This window comes from Eschrichtius robustus, chromosome 4, assembly GCF_028021215.1.
Source record: "Eschrichtius robustus isolate mEscRob2 chromosome 4, mEscRob2.pri, whole genome shotgun sequence".
NCBI lineage: Eukaryota > Metazoa > Chordata > Mammalia > Artiodactyla > Eschrichtiidae > Eschrichtius > Eschrichtius robustus.
The window spans coordinates 109,480,817-109,501,622 of record NC_090827.1 but is presented as its reverse complement, the minus strand read 5'-3'; the positions used below and the strand labels follow the sequence as shown (position 1 = coordinate 109,501,622).

General features: G+C 40.4%; 1 protein-coding gene across 8 annotated transcripts in view; it reads left to right on the top strand.

Moving 5' to 3' along the window:
• CC2D2A (coiled-coil and C2 domain containing 2A) overlaps positions 1–20,806 on the top strand; it is a 133,538-nt gene that overhangs the window by 16,929 nt on the left and 95,803 nt on the right. For 7 of the 8 annotated variants that reach the window (XM_068543200.1, XM_068543204.1, XM_068543199.1 and 4 more), the window contains 2 exons: positions 17,363–17,451; positions 17,781–17,882. In XM_068543200.1, coding sequence (XP_068399301.1) covers positions 17,363–17,451; positions 17,781–17,882 — 191 coding nt within the window. Of the gene's footprint in view, positions 1–15,582; positions 15,644–17,362; positions 17,452–17,780; positions 17,883–20,806 lie in introns of those variants that run through there. The other variant, XM_068543205.1, reaches the window with a different exon arrangement.

Here is a 20,806-nt window from a genome sequence, read left to right as displayed (position 1 = left end):
TAATCTGCTATTCAAACATATACATAGTCATGACTTTCCAAATACAGAAAGCATTTCACCGAATAGGAACATAGCTCCCAATCAAATAAACATCTAGGAAAAAAGTGCACACATTTCCCCCAGGATTCCAACTTGCACCGTCTCTTAAGGGAGGAACTATTGAATGCTAAGCAGTTTCTTATGAACATAAGTTTCTTCATTACTGACATCTGTTTTCCATTCATTCCTGTTAGTTTCTCTGATTAAAGCATCATTTCAGAGCCAATTTCTCAGTATTGGTTGAAAATAAAGTTCAGAATCCAGTGAAATTTGATGCAAATGAAAGGAAATAGATCACTTATTTTAGGCATACTTTTTAAAAGTCACCAAGACCTGGAGAGACTGACCCAGGAAACAAATGTTATAAAGTTCAGTATAAGACAAGAGGAGAATGGCCCAAAGGAGCTGGTCTTGGGAGTTACCTTGGAACCCAGCAGGAAAGAACATTCTAGTCAGAGGGTGCACACTGGGGAATGTAGGAAGTATCAAAAGTTCACCAACACTGGGGTTTACTACCTCACGCGGTACTGGGGGGACTAAATTACAGTACCAAGTAAAATATTTATCTAAGCAAAAATAAATTGTATGCTGTATTCAATACAATTTTTTTCTGGATACTATGATTTTTGATATCTTAAAAAAAAAGCACCCAAACAAACAAAACAAAAAAACAAAAACAAAAACCTTTCTGGTTGGGGAGACAGTAGCCAGTTGTTAAAGACAGCAAAGAGTCAGGACTGGAGCATGACTTTAATGCAAAATAACCAATCCAGAGCCCTACCTCCTCTGTCTGGCCAGTACTGAAACTGAGCGGAGGTCCCGTGGGACGCCCGGGCATGGAGGCCTTTTTTGTCCCCCGTTTCTTGTAGGCAAGACTCCAGCCTCCATGGCCTTCCTGGAGTTCCAAAACGTGGATTCGAACTGTTGCTAGTCAAGGGAAGAGCAGCCAAGAAACCACCTGAGGCCAGACTAAAGGGACCAAAAATGCTCAAGATTAGGAGACCCAGCACCTGAGATGAGATGCAGGGAGTGCAAGCCCTTCACACATCCTAATCTTGTCAGCAACCTCCCCCCTGAGCTATTGCTATAAAACTTCTCATCAAATCCTCTGGGTTTGGGACACATAGTTTTTTGAGGCGGGAGCCTGCTGTGGCCCCCTTTGCCTGGCAAAGCAATAAAGCTATCTTCTTCTACTTCACCCAGAACTCTGTCTCTCAGATTCGTTCTGGTACTAGTGCAGAGAACCTGAGCTTTTGGCGTCAGTACAACCCCAGGAAGCAAGATTCCTCTGCCTGGATCATTCCAGGGCCAGGTACCAGGCAACTAGGGACCACCCCTATAGCTTAGAGCCCCCCAGAACTACTCAAACCAGCCAGTCCTAAACTGCTTACCCTGCCCTGCCTTGTCTTTCCCTCAGAAATCCCAAGAAAGGCCGTGACCTGAGCTCTCAGCCCCTCCTGTCTTCTGCTCCTGACCACCTTGGTGTCTTTCCATGTGCCCTGCGTGGCATGTCCTGCCCCCTGGCTCCAAAACCTGAGAGTTTATAATCAGCTTTGTTTCCTGAGCCTCTCCTCTGTCTCCTCTTGCAGCCCCACCTGACTGACCATCTCATGAAAGAATACAAAGAATAGAAAACAAACCCATCATTATTATTAGTTATAAGGAAAGACATTTTCCCCAAAACTCCTTTGTAGCAAAATTCCTCCAGAGTCGTCTGTTCCCATCCTGGCTCCAATCTTGAACCTACTCCTCTAACTCACATCCCCATCCCTGTCAAAATTGTCCTTGTTGAGGTCCCCATGAACCGCACATTTGCTAAATTCTGTAGTCAGTCCTTCATCTTTACTGTCCTTGACTTTCAGTCGCGTTCCCTGCAGCTCACGCTCCCTCCTCTTCTGTACATGGCGCCCCGGACACCACGCTCCTGGTTTTCCTTCTCCCTCGCTGGCTGGACCTCTCCATCTCCTTGCTAGTTCTTACACCCCAGCCTCTAAATCTTGGAGCCCCCAAGCTCAGTGCTCAGCCCCCTTTTCTTTGTCAACACTCATTCTCTCAGTCATCTCAAGACTTTAAATTCTATCATATAGCTATCTCGTATGTATAACTGAGCAGTCCCCAACTTTTATCCCCAGTCTGGGCTTCTTTCAGACTAAATGTGCAACTACCAACTTAACACCCACTTTTGCATATCACATAAGACAGCTCACATTTTTAATAGATTTATTGAAGTATAATTTGCACATCATAAAATTCACCCATTATAAGTATACAATTCAACGATTTTTAGTAAATTTGTAGACCTGTGCAACCATCACCACCATCCAGTTTTAGAACATTTTCATCACACCAAAAAGTTCCTTTATGCCTGTTTGCAGCCACTCCCACCCCCAGCCCTAGACAAACACTGATTTGTTTTATATTCCTATAAATAGGCATTTTCTAGACATTTCATGTGAATAGAATCATACAATATGTAGGGTTTTGTGTCTGACTTCTTTCACTTAGCATGTTTTTGAGATTTATAAGCATTGTAGCATATATCCACATTTTCTTCCTTTTTACTGCTGAATTATATTCCATCATATGGGTATACCACATTTTATTTATTCATTCACCTGTTGAAGAATATTTGGATTATTTCCAGTTTGGGGCTATTATAAATAATGCTTCTATGAACTGGGTCATATGATAAATGTATATTTAACTTTATAAGAAAGTGCTAATCTGTTTTACAAACTGGCTGTATCATTTTACTTTCCCACCAACAGTTTGTGAGAGTTCCAGTTTCTCACTTCCTTGCCAACAATTGATATTATCTGTCTTCAATTTTAGCCTTTATAATGTGTATACAGTGGTATTTCGTTGTGCTTTTAACTTGTATTTCCCTAGTGATTAATGATATGGAGTATTTTTTCATATGCTTATTAGCCTTTTGTACATCATCTTAGTAAAATGTCTCTTTAAATTTTTATACATTATTAATTGGATTTTTTGTCTTACTGTGGAATTGTAAGAGTTCCTTATATATTCTGGATACAAGTACTTTATCAGGTATATAATTTGCAAATATTTTCTCCAAGTAAATGTCTAATCTTTTTATTTTCTTAATGATATCTTTTGAAGTACAAAAGTTTTTAATCTTGGTGGAGTCAAATTTATCACTTTTCTTCTATTATGGATTGTATCTAAAAATTCTTTGCCCAACCCAACATCATGAACATTTTCTCCTATATTTTTCTTCTGGAAGTTTTCTGTTTTTAGCCCTTACATTTAGTTAGGTCCATGATCTATTTTGAGACAACCCAAATTTTACTCGCCTTAAACTAGGCTTCTGATCTCCTTCTTCCAACCCTAACCTGTTTCTCCTACAAAAATCTTCCAATTTCAGAAACTTTACGTACCATTACTCTTCTTGGAAGTTTGCGAAGCTTGTTAAAGGATGTCATGAGGGTGGGGAAATCCTTGTCATCCCCATTTCACTAAATAGACATTTCATTTTTTCTGTTGCTTGGGTCAAAAACTTATGGTCATCCTTAACTCCTTTCTTTCTGTCTACCCACATCCAGTCTATCAATAAGTCCTGTTTGCTCTACGTCAGAATAGATAGAAAGTATGACCATTTCTCACTTCCTCCCCCACTACCATCCTGATCCAGGCTGCCTTCAACTCTTATCTGAAGTGCTGCAATTATTTTAAAAAGTGTCGCCATAGCCTCCTAACTGATGTCCCTGCTCCTATTCTCACCCCGCATTCTCACCCCAGCAGCCAGAGTGGCCTTATAAAAGTAAGGTCACGTTACTCCAATGGTTCTCAATTGACTCAGAGTTAAAGTCAAATTCTGCAGAATGACCTACGCAGTTTTTCTCCCTCTTATCTCTATGACCTGCTATCCTATATTCCATCTCCTACCCCTCATGATTCCCCTTTCCGCTCTGGTCTCGCATTAGGATGGCCATGTCTCAGAGTCTTTGCACCAGATATGACTTATAGCTAAAATGCTCATCCCCCAGCTACCCACCTGGCTTGACCCTTCATTTCCTTCCCCTGATCCAATGTCACCTTGAAGGTCTTGCTTGGCCACTCCAAACTACAATACACCCCTTCCTCCTGGCCCTCCTTATCCCCAAGCCAGCTTTGTTTGTCTCCATACACCTACCACCATCTGACATACTCCATATACTACTTCACTCCAGGAAGGTGGGGATATTTGTTTTGTTCACTCATATCCCTACTGCCTTGTACACATAATAGGTGCTCAATAAAGATTTCTTAGTGGAATGCTTGAACTAGAATCTCTAACCTAGCACTTCCAAGAGTGGGTTGGGTAGAACATGTACTAGTATCTTGTTAGAGATTAACTCCCGCAAAAATATTCCAAGCTCAGAAGCTTTACCTATTATTTCCTCTCTTAAAAGTTTGAAAAGCTTGTTCTGAGACCACTCACAGTTACCCTGGCATCTCCCAGGCAGTACCTGGCCCTCCTGAATGCTGTTGATGTTTTTTCCACTCTGCCCAAGGCAATGTGGAAGGTTCAACCTGAGGCAAAATTGTCATGGCAAAGTATATCTACAGTGTTCTTTACCACTGTTCATTGTCTCAGTTCTGTTGGAAGCCCCCTTGCCCCGTGCCATCACCATGATGATGCCGGAGCACAGGGACAAACGGCAGGGCTGGCCAGGCCCGGTCTTGCCCAGACTGATGGTCCCTGTCTCAGGTGGCTCCAACTGCTATAACGAAATACTGTAGACTGATGGCTTGAACAGCAGACATTGAGCTCTCATGGTTCTAGAGGCTGGAAGTCCAAATCAAGGTGCAGGATGATTCAGTTCCTAGTAAGAGTCTTTTCCTGGCTGGCCGATGGCCCTTCTCACTGTGTCCTCATGTGATGGAGAGAGAGAGAGAGAGCTCTGGTCTCTCTTCCTCTTCTTACAGGGACACTAATCACATTATGGGGACCCCACTCTCAATGACCTCATCTAAACCTATTTACCTCCCAAAGGTCCCACCTCCAAATACCATCACACTGGGGGTTAGGGCTTCAACATGGGAAGTTGTGGATGATGAAAACATTCAGACTATAATAATCTTCAAGCCTGGGAGGTGTGCTGAAGCACAAAGAAGCAGGAAAGGGCAGCAGGCAGAGCCAAAATCCTGAGGTCCAAGCCCCCCTGAGTCAGAAGGAGACTTATATGCCAGAAAAAGACCCTGAGTTTTCAGTTAATATAAAATAAAAATGTTAATGGAACTATGAAAGAAAGAACCAGAAAAGAAGAAATTGACCAAAGAAATCCCTGTAGACCCTCAGCACAGGTGAACTCTCAGCAGAGCTGGGGCTGGAACCCAGGGCAGAGCCTGCAGTTCTCAGCGTGTTTTGACCTCCATTTTGTGTAGTAAAATTTCCACAAATGATACTCATCCATTTAATGAAATTAGAAAATCTGGAGAAGGAAATAGAAGAAAGTAATCACCCACCTTCTTATACCCTAGGGACAACCACCACTAACCTCAGGCCCTTTTCTAATGCTGAGTTTTTCCTGCCTGACCGCTGAGGAAGTCATGTGTTGACAGAGGGCTGCTAAGGCTGAAAGGGTATCCCAAGCTCTTACATCCAAGTGAAGTAGGTTAGAAGTTGGGGACAGTCCAACTGATTGCCTCACTCATTACGTTTTTCCTCTCAAGCCTTTAAGATTATTACCTCTGCTCCTCTCCAAGTTTTCCTACTGAAGTCAAGCTGGCTTCCATCCTATGCTCTCCCTACCCCTCAACTCCATATTTACATTCTACCCCTGGAATTTTACAACAGTGGGAAATTATTTATCATGGGAGGAGAGAGGCAAGAGTGAAAAGGCAGTTCAGGCCAGTGTACTCCCAACCCTTTTGTCCACGATCACTACAAGAATGATGCTTATATGAACTTGCCATCAAGAGTCTTTATCATGCTTTTAAATATTTACAAAAGATTTTATTGATGTCATATTGTAAATATTAATGTTTTAAAATAAAACTCTTATGTCACTTTTAAAGCATCCAAAGGAATCTAAATGGCACAGTGATTTGAGAAGCACCATCATCTGTTTCAAAATAATAAACAAACTCTCCCTGAACAGTTAGAAATTTCACATCATTCCCTTTTCTTCTCCAACTCCTTCATTCCATTTCCCCCACAGAATTTTAAATAATGTATTACTATGTTAAAAAATCTTTTATTGAGATTGGTTCAAGATGGTGGAGTAGAAGGACGTGCTCTCACTCCCTCTTGTGAGAGTTCCAGAATCACAACTAACTGCTGAACTGTCATCGACAGGAAGACACTGGAACTTACCAAAAAATATACTGCACATCCAAAGACAAAGGAGAAGCTGCAATGAGATGGTAGGAGGGGCACAATCACAATAAAATCAAATCCCATAACTGCTGGGTGGGTGACTCACAAACTGGAGAACACTTATACCACAGAAGTCCACCCACTGGAGTGAAGGTTCTGAGCCCCACATTAGGCTTCCCAACCTTGGGGTCCGGCAACAGGAGGAGGAATTCCCAGAGATCAGACTTTGATGGTTAGCGGGATTTGATTGCAGGACTTCAACAGCACTGGGGGAAACAGAGACTCCACTCTTGGAGGGCACACACAAAGTAGTGTGTGCATTGGGACCCAGGGGACAGAGCAGTGACCCCATAGGAGACTGAACCAGACCTACCTGCTAGTGTTGGAGGGTCTCCTGCAGAGGCAGAGGGTGGCTGTGGCTCACCGTGAGGACAAGGACACTGGCAGCAGAAGTTCTGGGAAGTACTCCTTGGCGTGAGCCCTCCCAGAGTCCACCATTAGCCCCACCAAAGAGCCCGGGTAGGCTCCACTGTTGGGTTGCCTCAGGCCAAACAACCAACAGGGAGGGAACCCAGCCCCACCCATCCACAGACAAGCAGATTAAGGTTTTACTGAGCTCTGCCCACCACAGCAACAGCCAGCTCTACCCACCACCAGTTCCTCCCATCAGGAAGCTTGCACAAGCCTCTTAGATAGCCTCATCCATCAGAGGGCAGACAGCAGAAGCAAGAAGAACTACAACCCTGCTGCCTGTGGAATGAAAACCACTTTCACAGAAAGATAGACAAAATGAAAAGGCAGAGGACTTTGTATCAGATGAAGGAACAAGATAAAACCCCAGAAAAACAACTAAATGAAGTGGAGATAGGCAACCTTCCAGAAAAAGAATTCAGAATAATCATAGTGAAGGTGATCCAAGACCTCGGAAAAAGAATGGAGGCAAAGATTGAGAGGATGCAAGAAATGTTTAACAAAGGCCTAGAAGAATTAAAGAGCACACATCTAGAAGAATTAAAGAACAAACAAACAGAGATGAACAATACAATAACTGAAATGAAAAATACACTAGAAGGAATCAATAGCAGAATAACTGAGGCAGAAGAATGGATAATTGCCCTAGAAGACAGAATGGTGGAATACACTGCTATAGAACAGAATAAAGAAAAAAGAATGAAAAGAAATGAAGACAGCTTAAGAGACATCTGGGACAACATTAAATGCACCAACATTCGCATTATAGGGGTCCCAGAAGGAGAAGAGAGAGAGAAAGGACCCAAGAAAGTATTTGAAGAGATTAAAGTTGAAAACTCCCTAACATGGGAAAGGAAATAACCACACAAGTCCAAGAAGCGCAGAGACTCCCAGGCAGGAGAAACATGCCGAGACACATAGTAATCAAACTGACAAAAATTAAGACAAAGAAAAATTATTAAGAGCAACAAGGAAAAAATAACAAATAAAATACAGGGGAACTCCCTTATGGTTAACATCTGATTTTTCAGCGGAAACTCTACAAGCCAGAAGGGAGTGGCACGATATATTTAAAATGATGAAAGGGAGGAAACTACAACCCAGATTACTCTACCCAGCAAGGATCTCATTCAGATCTGATGGAGAAATCAAAAGCTTTACAGATAAGCAAAAGCTAAGAGAATTCAGCACCACCAAACCAGTTCTACAACAAATGCTAAAGGAACTTCTCTTACTGGGAAACACAAGAAAAGAAAAGGACCTACAAAAACAAACCCAAAACAATTAATAAAATGGAAACAGGAACATACATATCTATAACTACCTTGAATGTGAATGGATTAAATGCTCCAACCAAAAGACACAGGCTTGCTGAAGGGATACAAAAACAAGACCCATATATATGCTGTCTGCAAGAGACCCACTTCAGACCTAGGAACACATACAGACTGAAAGTGAGGGGATGGAAAAAGATATTCCATGCAAATGGAAATCAAAAGAAAGCTGGAGTAGCAATACTCATGTCAGATAAAATAGACTTTAAAATAAAGAATGTTATAAGAGAGAAGAAAGGACATGACATAATGATCAAGGGACCAATCCAAGAAGAAGATATAACAATTATAAATACATATGCACCCAACATAGGACCACCTCAATACATACAGCAAATGCTAACAGCTATAAAAGAGGAAGTCAATAGTAACACAGTAATAGGGACTTTAACACCTCACTTACACCAATGGACAGATCATCCAGACAGAAAATTAATAAGGAATCACAGCTTTAAATGACACAACAGACCAGATAGATTTAATTGATATTTATAGGACATTCCATCTGAAAACAGCAGATTACACTTTCTTCTCAAGTGCACATGGAACATTCTCCAGGATAGATTACATCTTGGGTCACAAATCAAGCCTCGGTAAATTTAAGAAAATTAAAATCATATCAAGTATCTTAGCACAACGCTATGAGATTAGAAATCAATTACAGGGAAATAAATGTAGAAAACACAAAAACATGGAGGCTAAACAATACGTTACTAAATAACCAAGAGATCACTGAAGAACTCAAAAAAGAAATCAAAAAGTACCTAGAGACAAAATGACAATGAAAACACAACAATCCAAAACCTATGGGACGCAGCAAAAGCAGTTCTAAGAGGGAAGTTTATAGTAATATAATCCTACCTCAAGAAACAAGAAAAATCTCAAATAAACAATCTAACCTTACGCCTAAAAGAAGTAGAGAAAGAAGAACAAACAAAACCCAAAGTTAGTAGAAGGAAAGAAATCATAAAGATCAGAGCAGAAATAAATGAAATAGAAACAAAACAATAACAAAGATCAATAAAACTAAAAGCTGGTTCTTTGAGAAAATAAACAAAATTGATAAACCTTTAGACAAACTCATCAAGAAAAAGAGGGAGAGGACTAAATTCAATAAAATTAGAAATGAAAAAGAAGTTACAATGGACACCGCAGAAATACAAAGCATCATAAGAGACTACTACAAGCAACTCTATGCCAATAAAATGGACAACCTGGAAGAAATGGACAAATTCTTAGAAACGCATAACCTTCCAAGACTGAACCAGGAAGAAATAGAAAATATGGACAGACCAATCACAAGTAATGAAATTGAAACTGTGATTTAAAAACTGCCAATAAACAAAAGTCCAGGACCAGATGGCTTCACAGGTGAATTCTATCAAACATTTAGAGAAGAGTTAACACCCACCCTTCTCAAACTCTTCCAAAAAATTGCAGAGGAAGGAACACTCCCACACTCATTCTATGAGGCCACCATCACGCTCATACCAAAACCAGACAGAGATACTACAAAAAAAGGAAATTACAGACCAGTATCAATGATGAATATAGATGCAAAACTCCTAAAGAAAATACTAACAAACAGAATCCAACAACACGTAAAAAGGATCATACACCATGATTATGTAGGATTTGTCCCAGAGTTGCCAAGGATTCTTCAATATACACAAATCAATCAATGTGATACACCATATTAACAAACTGAAGAATAAAAACCATATGATCATCTCAATAGATGCAGGGAAAGCTTTTGACAAAATTCAACACCCATTTATGATAAAAACTCTCCAGAAAGTGGGCATAGAGGGAACCTACTTCAACATAATAATGGCCATATATGACAAACCCACAGCAAAACATCATTCTCAATGGTGAAAAACTGAAAGCACTTCCTCTAAGATCAAGAACAAGACAAGGATGTCCACTCTTGCCACTATTATTCAACATAGTTCTGGAAGTCCTAGCCACAGCAATCGGAGAAGAGAAAGAAATAAAAGGAATACAAATTGGAAAAGAAGTAAAACTGTCACTGTTTGCAGATGACATGATACTATACATAGAGAATCCTAAAGATGCCACCAGAAAACTACTAGAGCTAATCAATGAATTTGGTAAAGTTGCAGGATACAAAATTAATGCACAGAAATCTCTTGCATTCCTATACACTAACAACGAAAGATCAGAAAGAGAAATCAGGGAAACAATCCCATTCACCACTGCAACAAAAAGAATAAAATATATTGGAATAAACCTACTTAAGGAGGTAAAAGACCTGTACTCAGAAAACTATAAGACACTGATGAAAGAAATCAAAGATGACACAAACAGATGGAGAGATTTACCATGTTCTTGGATTGGAAGAATCAATCTTGTGAAAATGACAATATTACACAAAGTAATCTACAGATTCAATGCAATCCTTATCAAATTACCAATGGCATTTTTTACAGAACTAGAAGAAAAAATCTTAAAATTTGTATGGAGACACAAAATACCCCGAATAGCCAAAGCAATCTTGAGGGAAAAAAATGGAGCTGGAGGAATCAGACTCCCTGACTTCAGACTATACTATAAGGCTACAGTAATCAAGACAATATGGTACTGGCACAAAAACAGAAATATAGATGAGTGGAACAGGATAGAAAGCCCAGAGATAAACCCACGCACCTATGGTCAACTAATCTATGACAAAGGAGGCAAGGATATACAATGGAGAAAAGACAGTCTCTTCAGTAAGTGGTGTGGGAAAACCGGACAGCTACATGTAAAAGAATGAAATTAGAACACTCCCTAACACCATACACAAAAATAAACTCAAAATGGATTAAAGACTGAAATGTAAGACCGTACCCTATAAAACTCTTAGAGGAAAACATAGGCAGAACACTCTATGACATAAATCACAGCAAGATCTTTTTTGACCCACCTCCTAGAGAAATGGAAATAAAAACGAAAATAAACAAATGGGACCTAATGCAACTTAAAAGCTTTTGCACAGCAAAGGAAACTATAAACAAGACAAAAAGACAACCCTCAGAATGGGAGAAAATATTTGCAAATGAATAAATAGACAAAGGATTAATCTCCAAAATATATAAACAGCTCATGCAGCTCAATATTAAAAAAACAAACAACCCAATCAAAAAATGGGCAGAAGAATTAAATAGACATTTTTCCAAAGAAGACATGCAATCGCCATGAGGCACATTAAAAGCTGCTCAACATCACTAATTATTAGAGAAATGCAAATCAAAACTACAATGAGGTATCACCTCACACCAGTTAGAATGGGCATCATTGGAAAATCTACAAACAACAAATGCTGGAGAGGGTGTGGAGAAAAGGGAACCCTCTTGCACTGTTGGTGGGAATGTAAATTGATACAGCTGCTATAGAGAACAGTATGGAATTTCCTTAAAAAACTAAAAATAGAATTACCATATGACCCAACAATCCCACTACTGGGCATATACCCCCAGAGAAAACCATAATTCAAAAACACACATGCACCCCAGTGTTCATTGAAGTACTATTTACAATAGCCAAGTCATGGAAACAGCATAAATTCGTCTGCCCATTGACAGATGAATGGAAAAAGATGTGGTACATATATACAATGGAATATTCCTCAGCCATAAAAAGGAATGTAATTGGGTCATTTGTAGAGACGTGGATGGACCTAGAGACTGTCACACAGAGTGAAGTAAGTCAGAAAGAGAAAAACAAATATTGTATATTAAACGCATATATGTGGAATCTAGAAAAATGGTACAGATGAACTGGTTTGCAAGGCAGAAATAGAGGCACAGATGTAGAGAACAAACGTATGGACACCAAAGAGGGAAAGTGGTGGTGGTGGGATGAATTGGGAGATTGGGATTGACGTATATACACAAATATGTATAAAATAGATAACTGATAAAAAGTAGCTTTTAAAAAAAGTCTTTCTCTGCTCACCATCTTAACAAATTGAATTTTTGATTGAGTTATTTATTATCAATATCAATAATGCACAACTGATGAAGACATAAAGGTACTGTAAAATTTCTTCAATATGTATTAATCATAAGAAGTAAAATAAATAAATAAAACCTTTTAGAAGCATAGTCTTTAACTAGCATAGAAAGGTAGAAGAGTGAGGTAATTAACCAAGAATCATAGGCACACTCACCTATTCGACAATCTGTGATTTCAGATAGTACCAACTCAAATCCAACCAACTTAGTCATTCCTCAGTATCCACAGGGATTGGTTCCAGGACCACTCCCCGCCCCACCCCACCCTATGGATATCAAAATCCATCGATGCTCAGGTCCCTTATATAAAATGGCATAGAGTTTGCATATAACTTACATATATCGTCCTGTATACTTTAAATGATGTCTTCATTATTTATAATACCTAATACAATGTCAATGCTATGTAAATAGTTGCTGGTTTGCAGCAAATTCAAGTCTTGCTTTTTGGAACTTTCTGGAATTTTTTCCAAATGTTTTCTATCCGTGCCTGGTTGAATCAGCAGATGCGGAACCCATGGACACAGAGGGCTGGCTGAACTGCATTTCTAATTTTATGTCAAGTCCTTGGAAAGTCCTTGTACACCCCAATGTATACAGAGAGCTCTGGTCTGGCAGTGTGATTCACAGAACAAATGGTCTGTCAAGACGTGTGGGAATGTCTGCAAAAGTAAGGGAAAGAGGAGAACACTTCCAGATTGTGGACTAAAGACTTTGGAAAATGACTTCTCTTTTAAAAAAAACAACATCACATCAACTCAGGGACAGTAGATGAGAAGATTGGAAAATTATTTCAAAATGCAATGCCTATTTTATTATAAGGTGGTTGTGTTTTCTGAGGGGTCACGTATAATGGAAGTGGTTTAAAGAAAAATGGAACATGTCCATCTTGTGATGAAGTCAGTAAGGAGAGAGAAATAGTGAGTATGGGTGACAGGAAAAGGTGACAGCGCGAAGAAGATCTGGAAGCAACACGAGGCTAATGAAGCTTTGGGATTCACGGCTTTGCTGAGCAGCCAGTGCAGTGTTGCTGAATTTGTAATCCCTGCTGCCTCTGATGAAAAACATCACATGGCCAAGGACATCCATATTTCATACTAATGGACATTATGTATATATTTTTATTGGAATGTCTTGAAATTCTCTCATTACCCATAAGTTCTTGCATGTCCTCAACTCAAATCTTTAATAATTTAAACAATTATTTTCATTGCACTCTTGGATACTGTGGAAACTTTATCCGTGCCAGGTTTTCTTAGCTGTGTCACAGAGCCTCTTTAGTAAATGTGAAATCACATCACACCCTTTTTCAAGTTTGGCAAATCACTTCTTAGCCCCAGGGCAGGACAAATAGAGACAGTTTGGGACCACGTAGCTGATTAGTCATGTAGTGGAGTAACTGACAATAAGGGGGAAAAATGTCTTATGAGGATTGTCTTCGTGTTTCTAGCTGTTTAAAGACACTCTGTTTGCCATAGACTACCAACATAAAAATGAAAGTCCCTAAGCTCTATTAGTTATTATGTCAAAGGGAGTGAATTAGTACGCTTGGTTTCCATGGTTATCATGGTAGTAATATTACCTTAAAAAGAAAAAAGTTGTCATCATCTGATTTCATCCAAATGAGGATTACATTTATTTTGTTTGAAATCCCTCTTTAAGTATAATATCTCTCACACCCTCATGGTTCCTTCATGTGTTTTCCTTCATTGATACAGTGCTACAAGGTGCCAGGTACAAAAGTCACCAACATGGTCCTTGCCCTCAAGCAGGTCACATTCTACCTGGGAAAATAACATCTCACCACTAGTTGTACAGATCAGATTTGGAAATCTTTATGCCCTCCAAATGTATTTCACTAACACAGAGTTTTGAAAAAATCAGGCAAGAACTACTTTTGACCACTTCAGAATTTTTCGAGTTTTTTAAAACTAATACGTACTAAAGAAGCCCCTTTGGTTTCTTTATTCAGAAGAGATAGTGTTTAAATAAAATATCTTGTCTCTCTTTTAAAGAATAATTCATAAAATTATTCTAGTGAGCTCCATTTATGCAATAGCTATTTTAAGTCAACTTGAAAAACTAGATCTCTTTTTAAAAAAGCAGGGGGAAGGGGAGTAAATAAACAAGATATTTTTTCACGTTCAAAGGCATGCCTTGTTAACTCTGAAAGGGCAGCTCTCTGGGGGCAGAAGCAAAGAGAGTGATCAGCCAGAGAACAAGGTGGGCAAGCCCCAGGGGGTCCAGTCTAGAAGCCCTTCTTTATCGGCCTAGGTGGTCCACACACACTTAGTGACACTTACCTGTGCCCGCCCTTTGTGGCTGAAAACCAGAGAACCTGGGAGAGGAAGGAGGTACTCATCAAATAACCACACAAATATATAAATTCAAAATGTGACAAACGCGGTACAGGAAACATCTTGGGACTTTGACATGGGGATATGATCTACCATGGGTAGATGATCTTTAAAATAGGAAATAATGACTTGATTTTTTTTTTTTTGATTCCAGCAACTTTTATTTGTTATAATTTATCTGAAGATTCTTTTCGATTTTCACATATGTAATTATTTCATCAGAAAATAATGAGAATTTTGTTTCTTATCTAATGTTTAACATTCACATGTCTTTTTATTGCTCTGTCATGCTGTTTATGATATTCGTACAACGCTGAAAAATAGTGGTAACAGCAGCCATCCTTGTCTTGGTGAGAAACTCTGAGAAGATAATTAATGGTAAGAAAATCAACCATTAATTATATTTCTAGCAGGGTTCTTATTAATATAAACCCTCTTATTAATGATATCTTCTTCGATTTCTACTGATAAGATTTTTTTTTTAAACATCTTTATTGGAGTATAATTGCTTTACAATGGTGTGTTAGTTTCTGCTTTATAACAAAGTGAATCAGTTATACATATACATATGTTCCCATATCTCTTCCATCTTGCAGCTCCCTCCCTCCCACCCTTCCTATCCCACCCCTCTAGGTGGTCACAAAGCACCGAGCTGATCTCCCTGTGCTATGCGGCTGCTTCCCACTAGCTATCTATTTTACATTTGGTAGTGTATATATGTCCATGACACTCTCTCACCCTGTCACATCTCACCCCTCCCCCTCCCCATATCCTCAAGTCCATTCTCTAGTAGGTCTGTGTCTTTATTCCCGTAATGACTTGATTTTTTACATGAGTTGAAAAACAATGCCAAAGGACCTTTTATCGAGCTAATGGAGATTCTTCTAAAGAACTTGAACCTCAATCCACACATGCAAGACTGTGATCTTCACTACAATTATCTCATGCTTTCCTACAGGCATTGAGGAGATGGCATGATTGGTGCCTGATAAAGTAGGATTTTACATCTCTCTATCACACAGAAGGAAGGAAGCCCAGCCTCAGCACTGAGCGGCCAAGTTGCAGAAATAGCTCCGAAGCCCAGGATCGCTTTTCTGCGTAAGCGGAGGCCGAAGGGCCAGCACAGCAGCCTCTGCCCGTCATCACTTCCTCTCTCTGCCACAATTCCTTCCACCTGCTAATAAATCATCTTGGCTTCTCTTTTTCTTTCATTTGTTAGCCTTCGTCCCTTAACAGTGCCAATGGCTACAGGGTCAGAAGCCTCCTGTCTCTGCACTCGCTCCCTCGGGAAAGGTTTTCTCAAGACGTTAACATCACCATGGTAGAAACGCTTCCTAAGTCTTCATCTTGGGGCCTGGACCCCTTCCCGGAGCTCAGGTGCAGGACAAGCACACATTTCCATATCCTGCCAGCACCTCAGACTCGTTCCAGCTGCAAACTGATCCCCTTCAGTATCTCCCAGACCGGCTTCCCTCCTCTTTTCTCTTTCTCAGGAACCCCAAACCCCTACTCACCTCAGTCAAAACCTCAGACACCTTCACCTTCTCTTTCTCTTTGCTCTAAACCGGGGGTCCTCCGACTTGAGTGTGTCTTTAAATCACCCAGATGGTGGCTCCACCCCCAGGTTCTGATTCACTGAGTCTGTCTGGGGCCTGGCCTGAGTGTTTGCCCGTCCACCAGGTGCCCAGAAGATGCTGCCACTGCTGGGAGAACTAGTGCCCTACCTCGCCATCGTCACTAGGGACAACTGTACCATTTCTCTTGTGGCGTCTTCGCAATTATTCCCACGGGCTCCCTCTTTATTATCTCACCAGGGTATCCCAGCTGGGGTCCCTGGTGCCTCCACCCCAACCATGCTGTACCTGCAGGCCCAGGAACAGCTTCAGAAAATGCTGCTTCACTTCCTCCTCTCTCCACATCCTTCAAGACATCCCCACCGCATGGAGAATATATTCCAGACTCCGTCATGTGACATCAGAGGCTCCCCATGACTTGACCCCAAGCTCCTTCTGCAAGCTTATCTTCTACTTCATCCCAGTAGAGCCTCTCTGCTCCAAGCATAACATTCTGTTCCCCCAAATGCTTTGTTCTATTTCCACCTCTTTCATAATGGTGTAGAGCATTTGGGACCGAATCCCAAGCAGTCCACTCACTCGGTGTGCAATCGTAATGCCAGTCAGTTATCACAGAGGGCCTCGGGGTCTTCATCTTCAAGGTGCCAGGTGGTCCCTCCTAGCAGGGATGGCGTAAGATTGACGAGAAGATGCATTCAACACATTATCACAGAGCCCGACACAAAATAGCTGAACAACATTTCATGATATTTATGTATAGGTTCAATAATACGTACAAAATATGTGTTGTCTGTATGAGATAGCCCGGGGCTATAGAACCTCTCATAGAAAAGGTTTCTCTGACTGAAGTTATCAGTGCTGTTGAAAGTTGAACTCAGAAATCAACACCCATCCATTCATCCGACAAGCCTGTTTCTCAAATCAACAAATTCGAGAACCTCTTCCCAATGGTAATTGAATTGGTAAGTGTGTCAGTGCCTTGAGTAGTCAAATGTCATTTGTTTTATTCTTAGTTAAGTTGATGTAACAGCCTTAATAGGACCGAGGTTTTCACTGTCCATCTTAAAGAAGCCAAGGCATGTCCTTAGTACATCAAATGGACGGTTATCAATATTATCTCATGATTGCTTATGTGAAGTTCTAAATTTGCAAAATAAAATTACATTCTCTTGCTATTTTTCAATCTAATCTTCCCTTTGGAAGAAAAAAAATGTTTTAAAGTAATTTTCTTGTATTGCTCTAGGCTTACCTCCAATTCCTTCAGCTTCCAGAACAGGCTTTGCAGAATTTTCCATGAGAGAACGCATGAGGGAGAAATTACAAGCTGCAAGGGTGAGAGAAACCACAGGAATATTTTGTTCGGTGCTGATTGCAATGCTTCTGGTCTTGTCTAGCTTGCTTTGTTTGCTCAAAACTGCATGGATTTTAATACCGTTAAATTTGTTTTTCATGTTCTAAATGTTAATGCAGTATTTGATATTGGCACAGATGAAAATTATACTTAAGAAGAATTTAACATCCTTTTTCTAAATCATTGTTCTTATCTCTTAAAGAAGTATAACATGTATTTTTTACTGATTTATTTTCTCCTAAGATGGTGACCAAGATTTTCATAGCATCACTGACATGATGTAGCAATAATTTTCTGTTTGACTTTTTAGTCCAAAGCAGAAAGTGCGTTGCTGCAGGAAATTCCCACCCCTCGGCCCAGGCGCTTACGAAGTCCCAGTGAGAGAGAATTGGAGACTGAATTTGGCACAGAGGTGAGAAATGGGCCATCCCTACTTTGTGACCAAGGACAGTGAAGCAGAATATAAATTTTCCAGCAAAAGTTCTAGAACAGAGCATGCACAGAGGAGGTGTTAAATGCTTATTATTTATAATAATAGCTACTATTTATAGAGTGCTACTCGGTGCCAGGCATTTTGCCAAGTCTGCCCCATGTTATCACATGCCCTTATCCCAACACGCCTATGAGGTGGGTACTATTATTTCCATTCACATTTGATATATGAGGTTCAGAGGGGCTGCAAAGCTATCCCTAGGTCACAGAGCATGTATGTGGAGGAGTCAGGATTTGACCCCAGCTCTATCTCATTCCCAGTCTGTCTCAAGGGTCAGTGTTGCTGGGTCCATGGATCTTGCTGGGAAACAGAGAAAGAGATGAGAATAGAATCTGATCGTGGGGGCCTTGAGTGTTACACTAAGGAGCACTGATGGTTTTTCATAAGCAGTGGAAAGCAATTGACAATAGGATCGGGAGGTGGTTTGAATGCCCTGGGTTGATTTTTGTTTGAATCTGAGAGGCTGGTGAAGCATCACAGCATGTGTTCCTCTGGAGATGCACATAGAGGAAGGGACCTGGGCCTGGAGAAACAGATTTCGGAGGCATTTCTACTGTGGTGAGTTTTGAAGTTTTGAGAGTGCCTTTGCTTCCTGAGGGAAAGAAGACTGAATGAAGACAGTCTTACACTTGGAGAAAAACTGACAGTAAAAGCCCATGAAGCAGAGTGGAAGCCAGTAAAAGATAGAAAGACGTAGCAGGGATGTTGCTGAAGGACAAGCATGTAAGAGGGTAAAAGAAGGAACAGAAAGAACAGAGCAAATGGATCAATGAAGTGTTTGCAAGTCTAATCCAATGGTTTGTTGTTGATGATGATGGTTTTGGTTGTTTTCAAAGTCTATGCTTTAGGGATATTTCTGAAACACAACCACTGATTTCTTAGATGATGCCTTTTCTTTTTCTATGATGAGATGCTACAAATTTTTACCTATATTCATCCCAAACAAGCCAGAGATTGCATGATGACAAGGAAAGTTGTAGCCATCCTCATAGGTTGTTGGAACACTCAGTCAGTTCCCTAAAAAGGCTTTATGACAATTTGCTACTCCATTCTACTGAGGACACATTTCTTGTTCTTTAATTCCAATTTATTTTCTTCTGTAAGAGCCATAATTGTAAGAGCTATAATTCTAAAGTATTGCAAAATAAAGAAAAAGTCCCTGAAATCCCATCGTGATGACGCATACACTTTGATTGTTTCAGCAGGTGTGTTAGTCTCGCCTTCTGGTCAAGTGGGCTAAGTGATAGGAGGGTCTGGTCTCCTATATCTGGCCTTGTCTGTACCTTCTGATGGATAATCATTTCACACAGTCATGGTAGTTCTCACTTGTCCATGGGCCATGAATATGATATCCAAATCAATCTGGAAGTTTTAGAAGTAAAAGTGTACTCCCTAGCCTCATAGGGTATTTATTTCTCCTTGTGAGCAGGACCTTGACCTGTATGTCTGTCATAGTCTATCTCCCCTAAGAGCCATTCTGTGGATTTGAGGCAAACATCAACTGCCTTGCCCTTAGACCTGATCTCAGGTTGCTAATGGAACATACCATTCACAAGCACATTTCTTCATGTATACACCTCAACCCAGAAGGAATATCTAAAAAGTGGTCCATTTATATCCTATGGAGCAAAGAACAAAGCAAACGAAGAACCCAGTTGCTAGACCTCAGCTGCCCAGCATTCAGTGCTGGCAATCTCACACACTAGCTGTGTGACCTTGGACATGTAACTTATCTATTCTCTGGACCCCACTTTCCACCTCTGTAAAAATAGGGGTACTACTAGAACCCAATTCTTGGTATTGTTTTGAGGATTAAATGATCTCATACATGCTACAGTGTTTCAGACAGCACCTGGCACATGGTAAGCCCTCTCTCTGTAAGTGTTAGCTAGTGTTAGAGGCTGTAGGGTCAGAGTGAAAAGGAGAAACCAGTTGGGAATATGGTGGAGAAACCAAATTATCAACACAAACCTGTGCTTAACTCTTGTTTGCATTTCTATTTACTTTATACTCAGCAGACTTGTGATAAGAGAACAAAGCCAAACACAAATCTCCAAGAACATGTCAACATCAAAGTGGAAATAACACAGAACTTTTGACTACTTGCTCTCCACTAGACATGACCATAATGTCTTTATTTTCTGGGCCTGGTTCTCTGTCCCAGGTGACCCAAGTTCTGATCCCTTGACACACTCTACCTGTTGCCCAGCCAGCATCTACAGGAGACTCCTTCCTGCCAGGTGCCCACTGGGCTCTGAATACACAGGGATGTCAGTCACAACCTACTCTCAAGGATCCCAGTAGGGATGACAGGCAGGTTATCAGACAATGGAAGTACAGGATGATTAAGATCTGTGGTGGGTGCTATTAGAAGCTCATAGAAAGGGCCCTTGGCTCCAGCCTTGGAGTCAGGTTACGTAAAATTTGAGGAGTCTTGGCTTAGGCAATGGTTTCTTATCTCTGACTCCGAATCACAAGTGGCAAAAGAATAAATAGATACACTGGACTTCTTCAAAATTAAACATTTCTGAGCTTCAAAGAAACCATCAAGAAAGTGAAAAGACAACACACAGAATGGGAGAAATTATTTGGAAATCATATATCTTGATTAATATCATGACTGATATCAAGAATGTATAAAAATCTGAGGTATCTGCAAGACAATCCAGATTAGGATGTCTTTTAAGGAATTAAAAACATTGATTAACAGTTTAGAAGAGAGATAAGGGCTAGAACTAGTATATTTTGTAATTATGGTATGGTAAAAGTAATGAGACTTGGGGCTTCCCTGGTGGCGCAGTGGTTGAGAATCTGCCTGCTAATGCAGGGGGCACGGGTTCGAG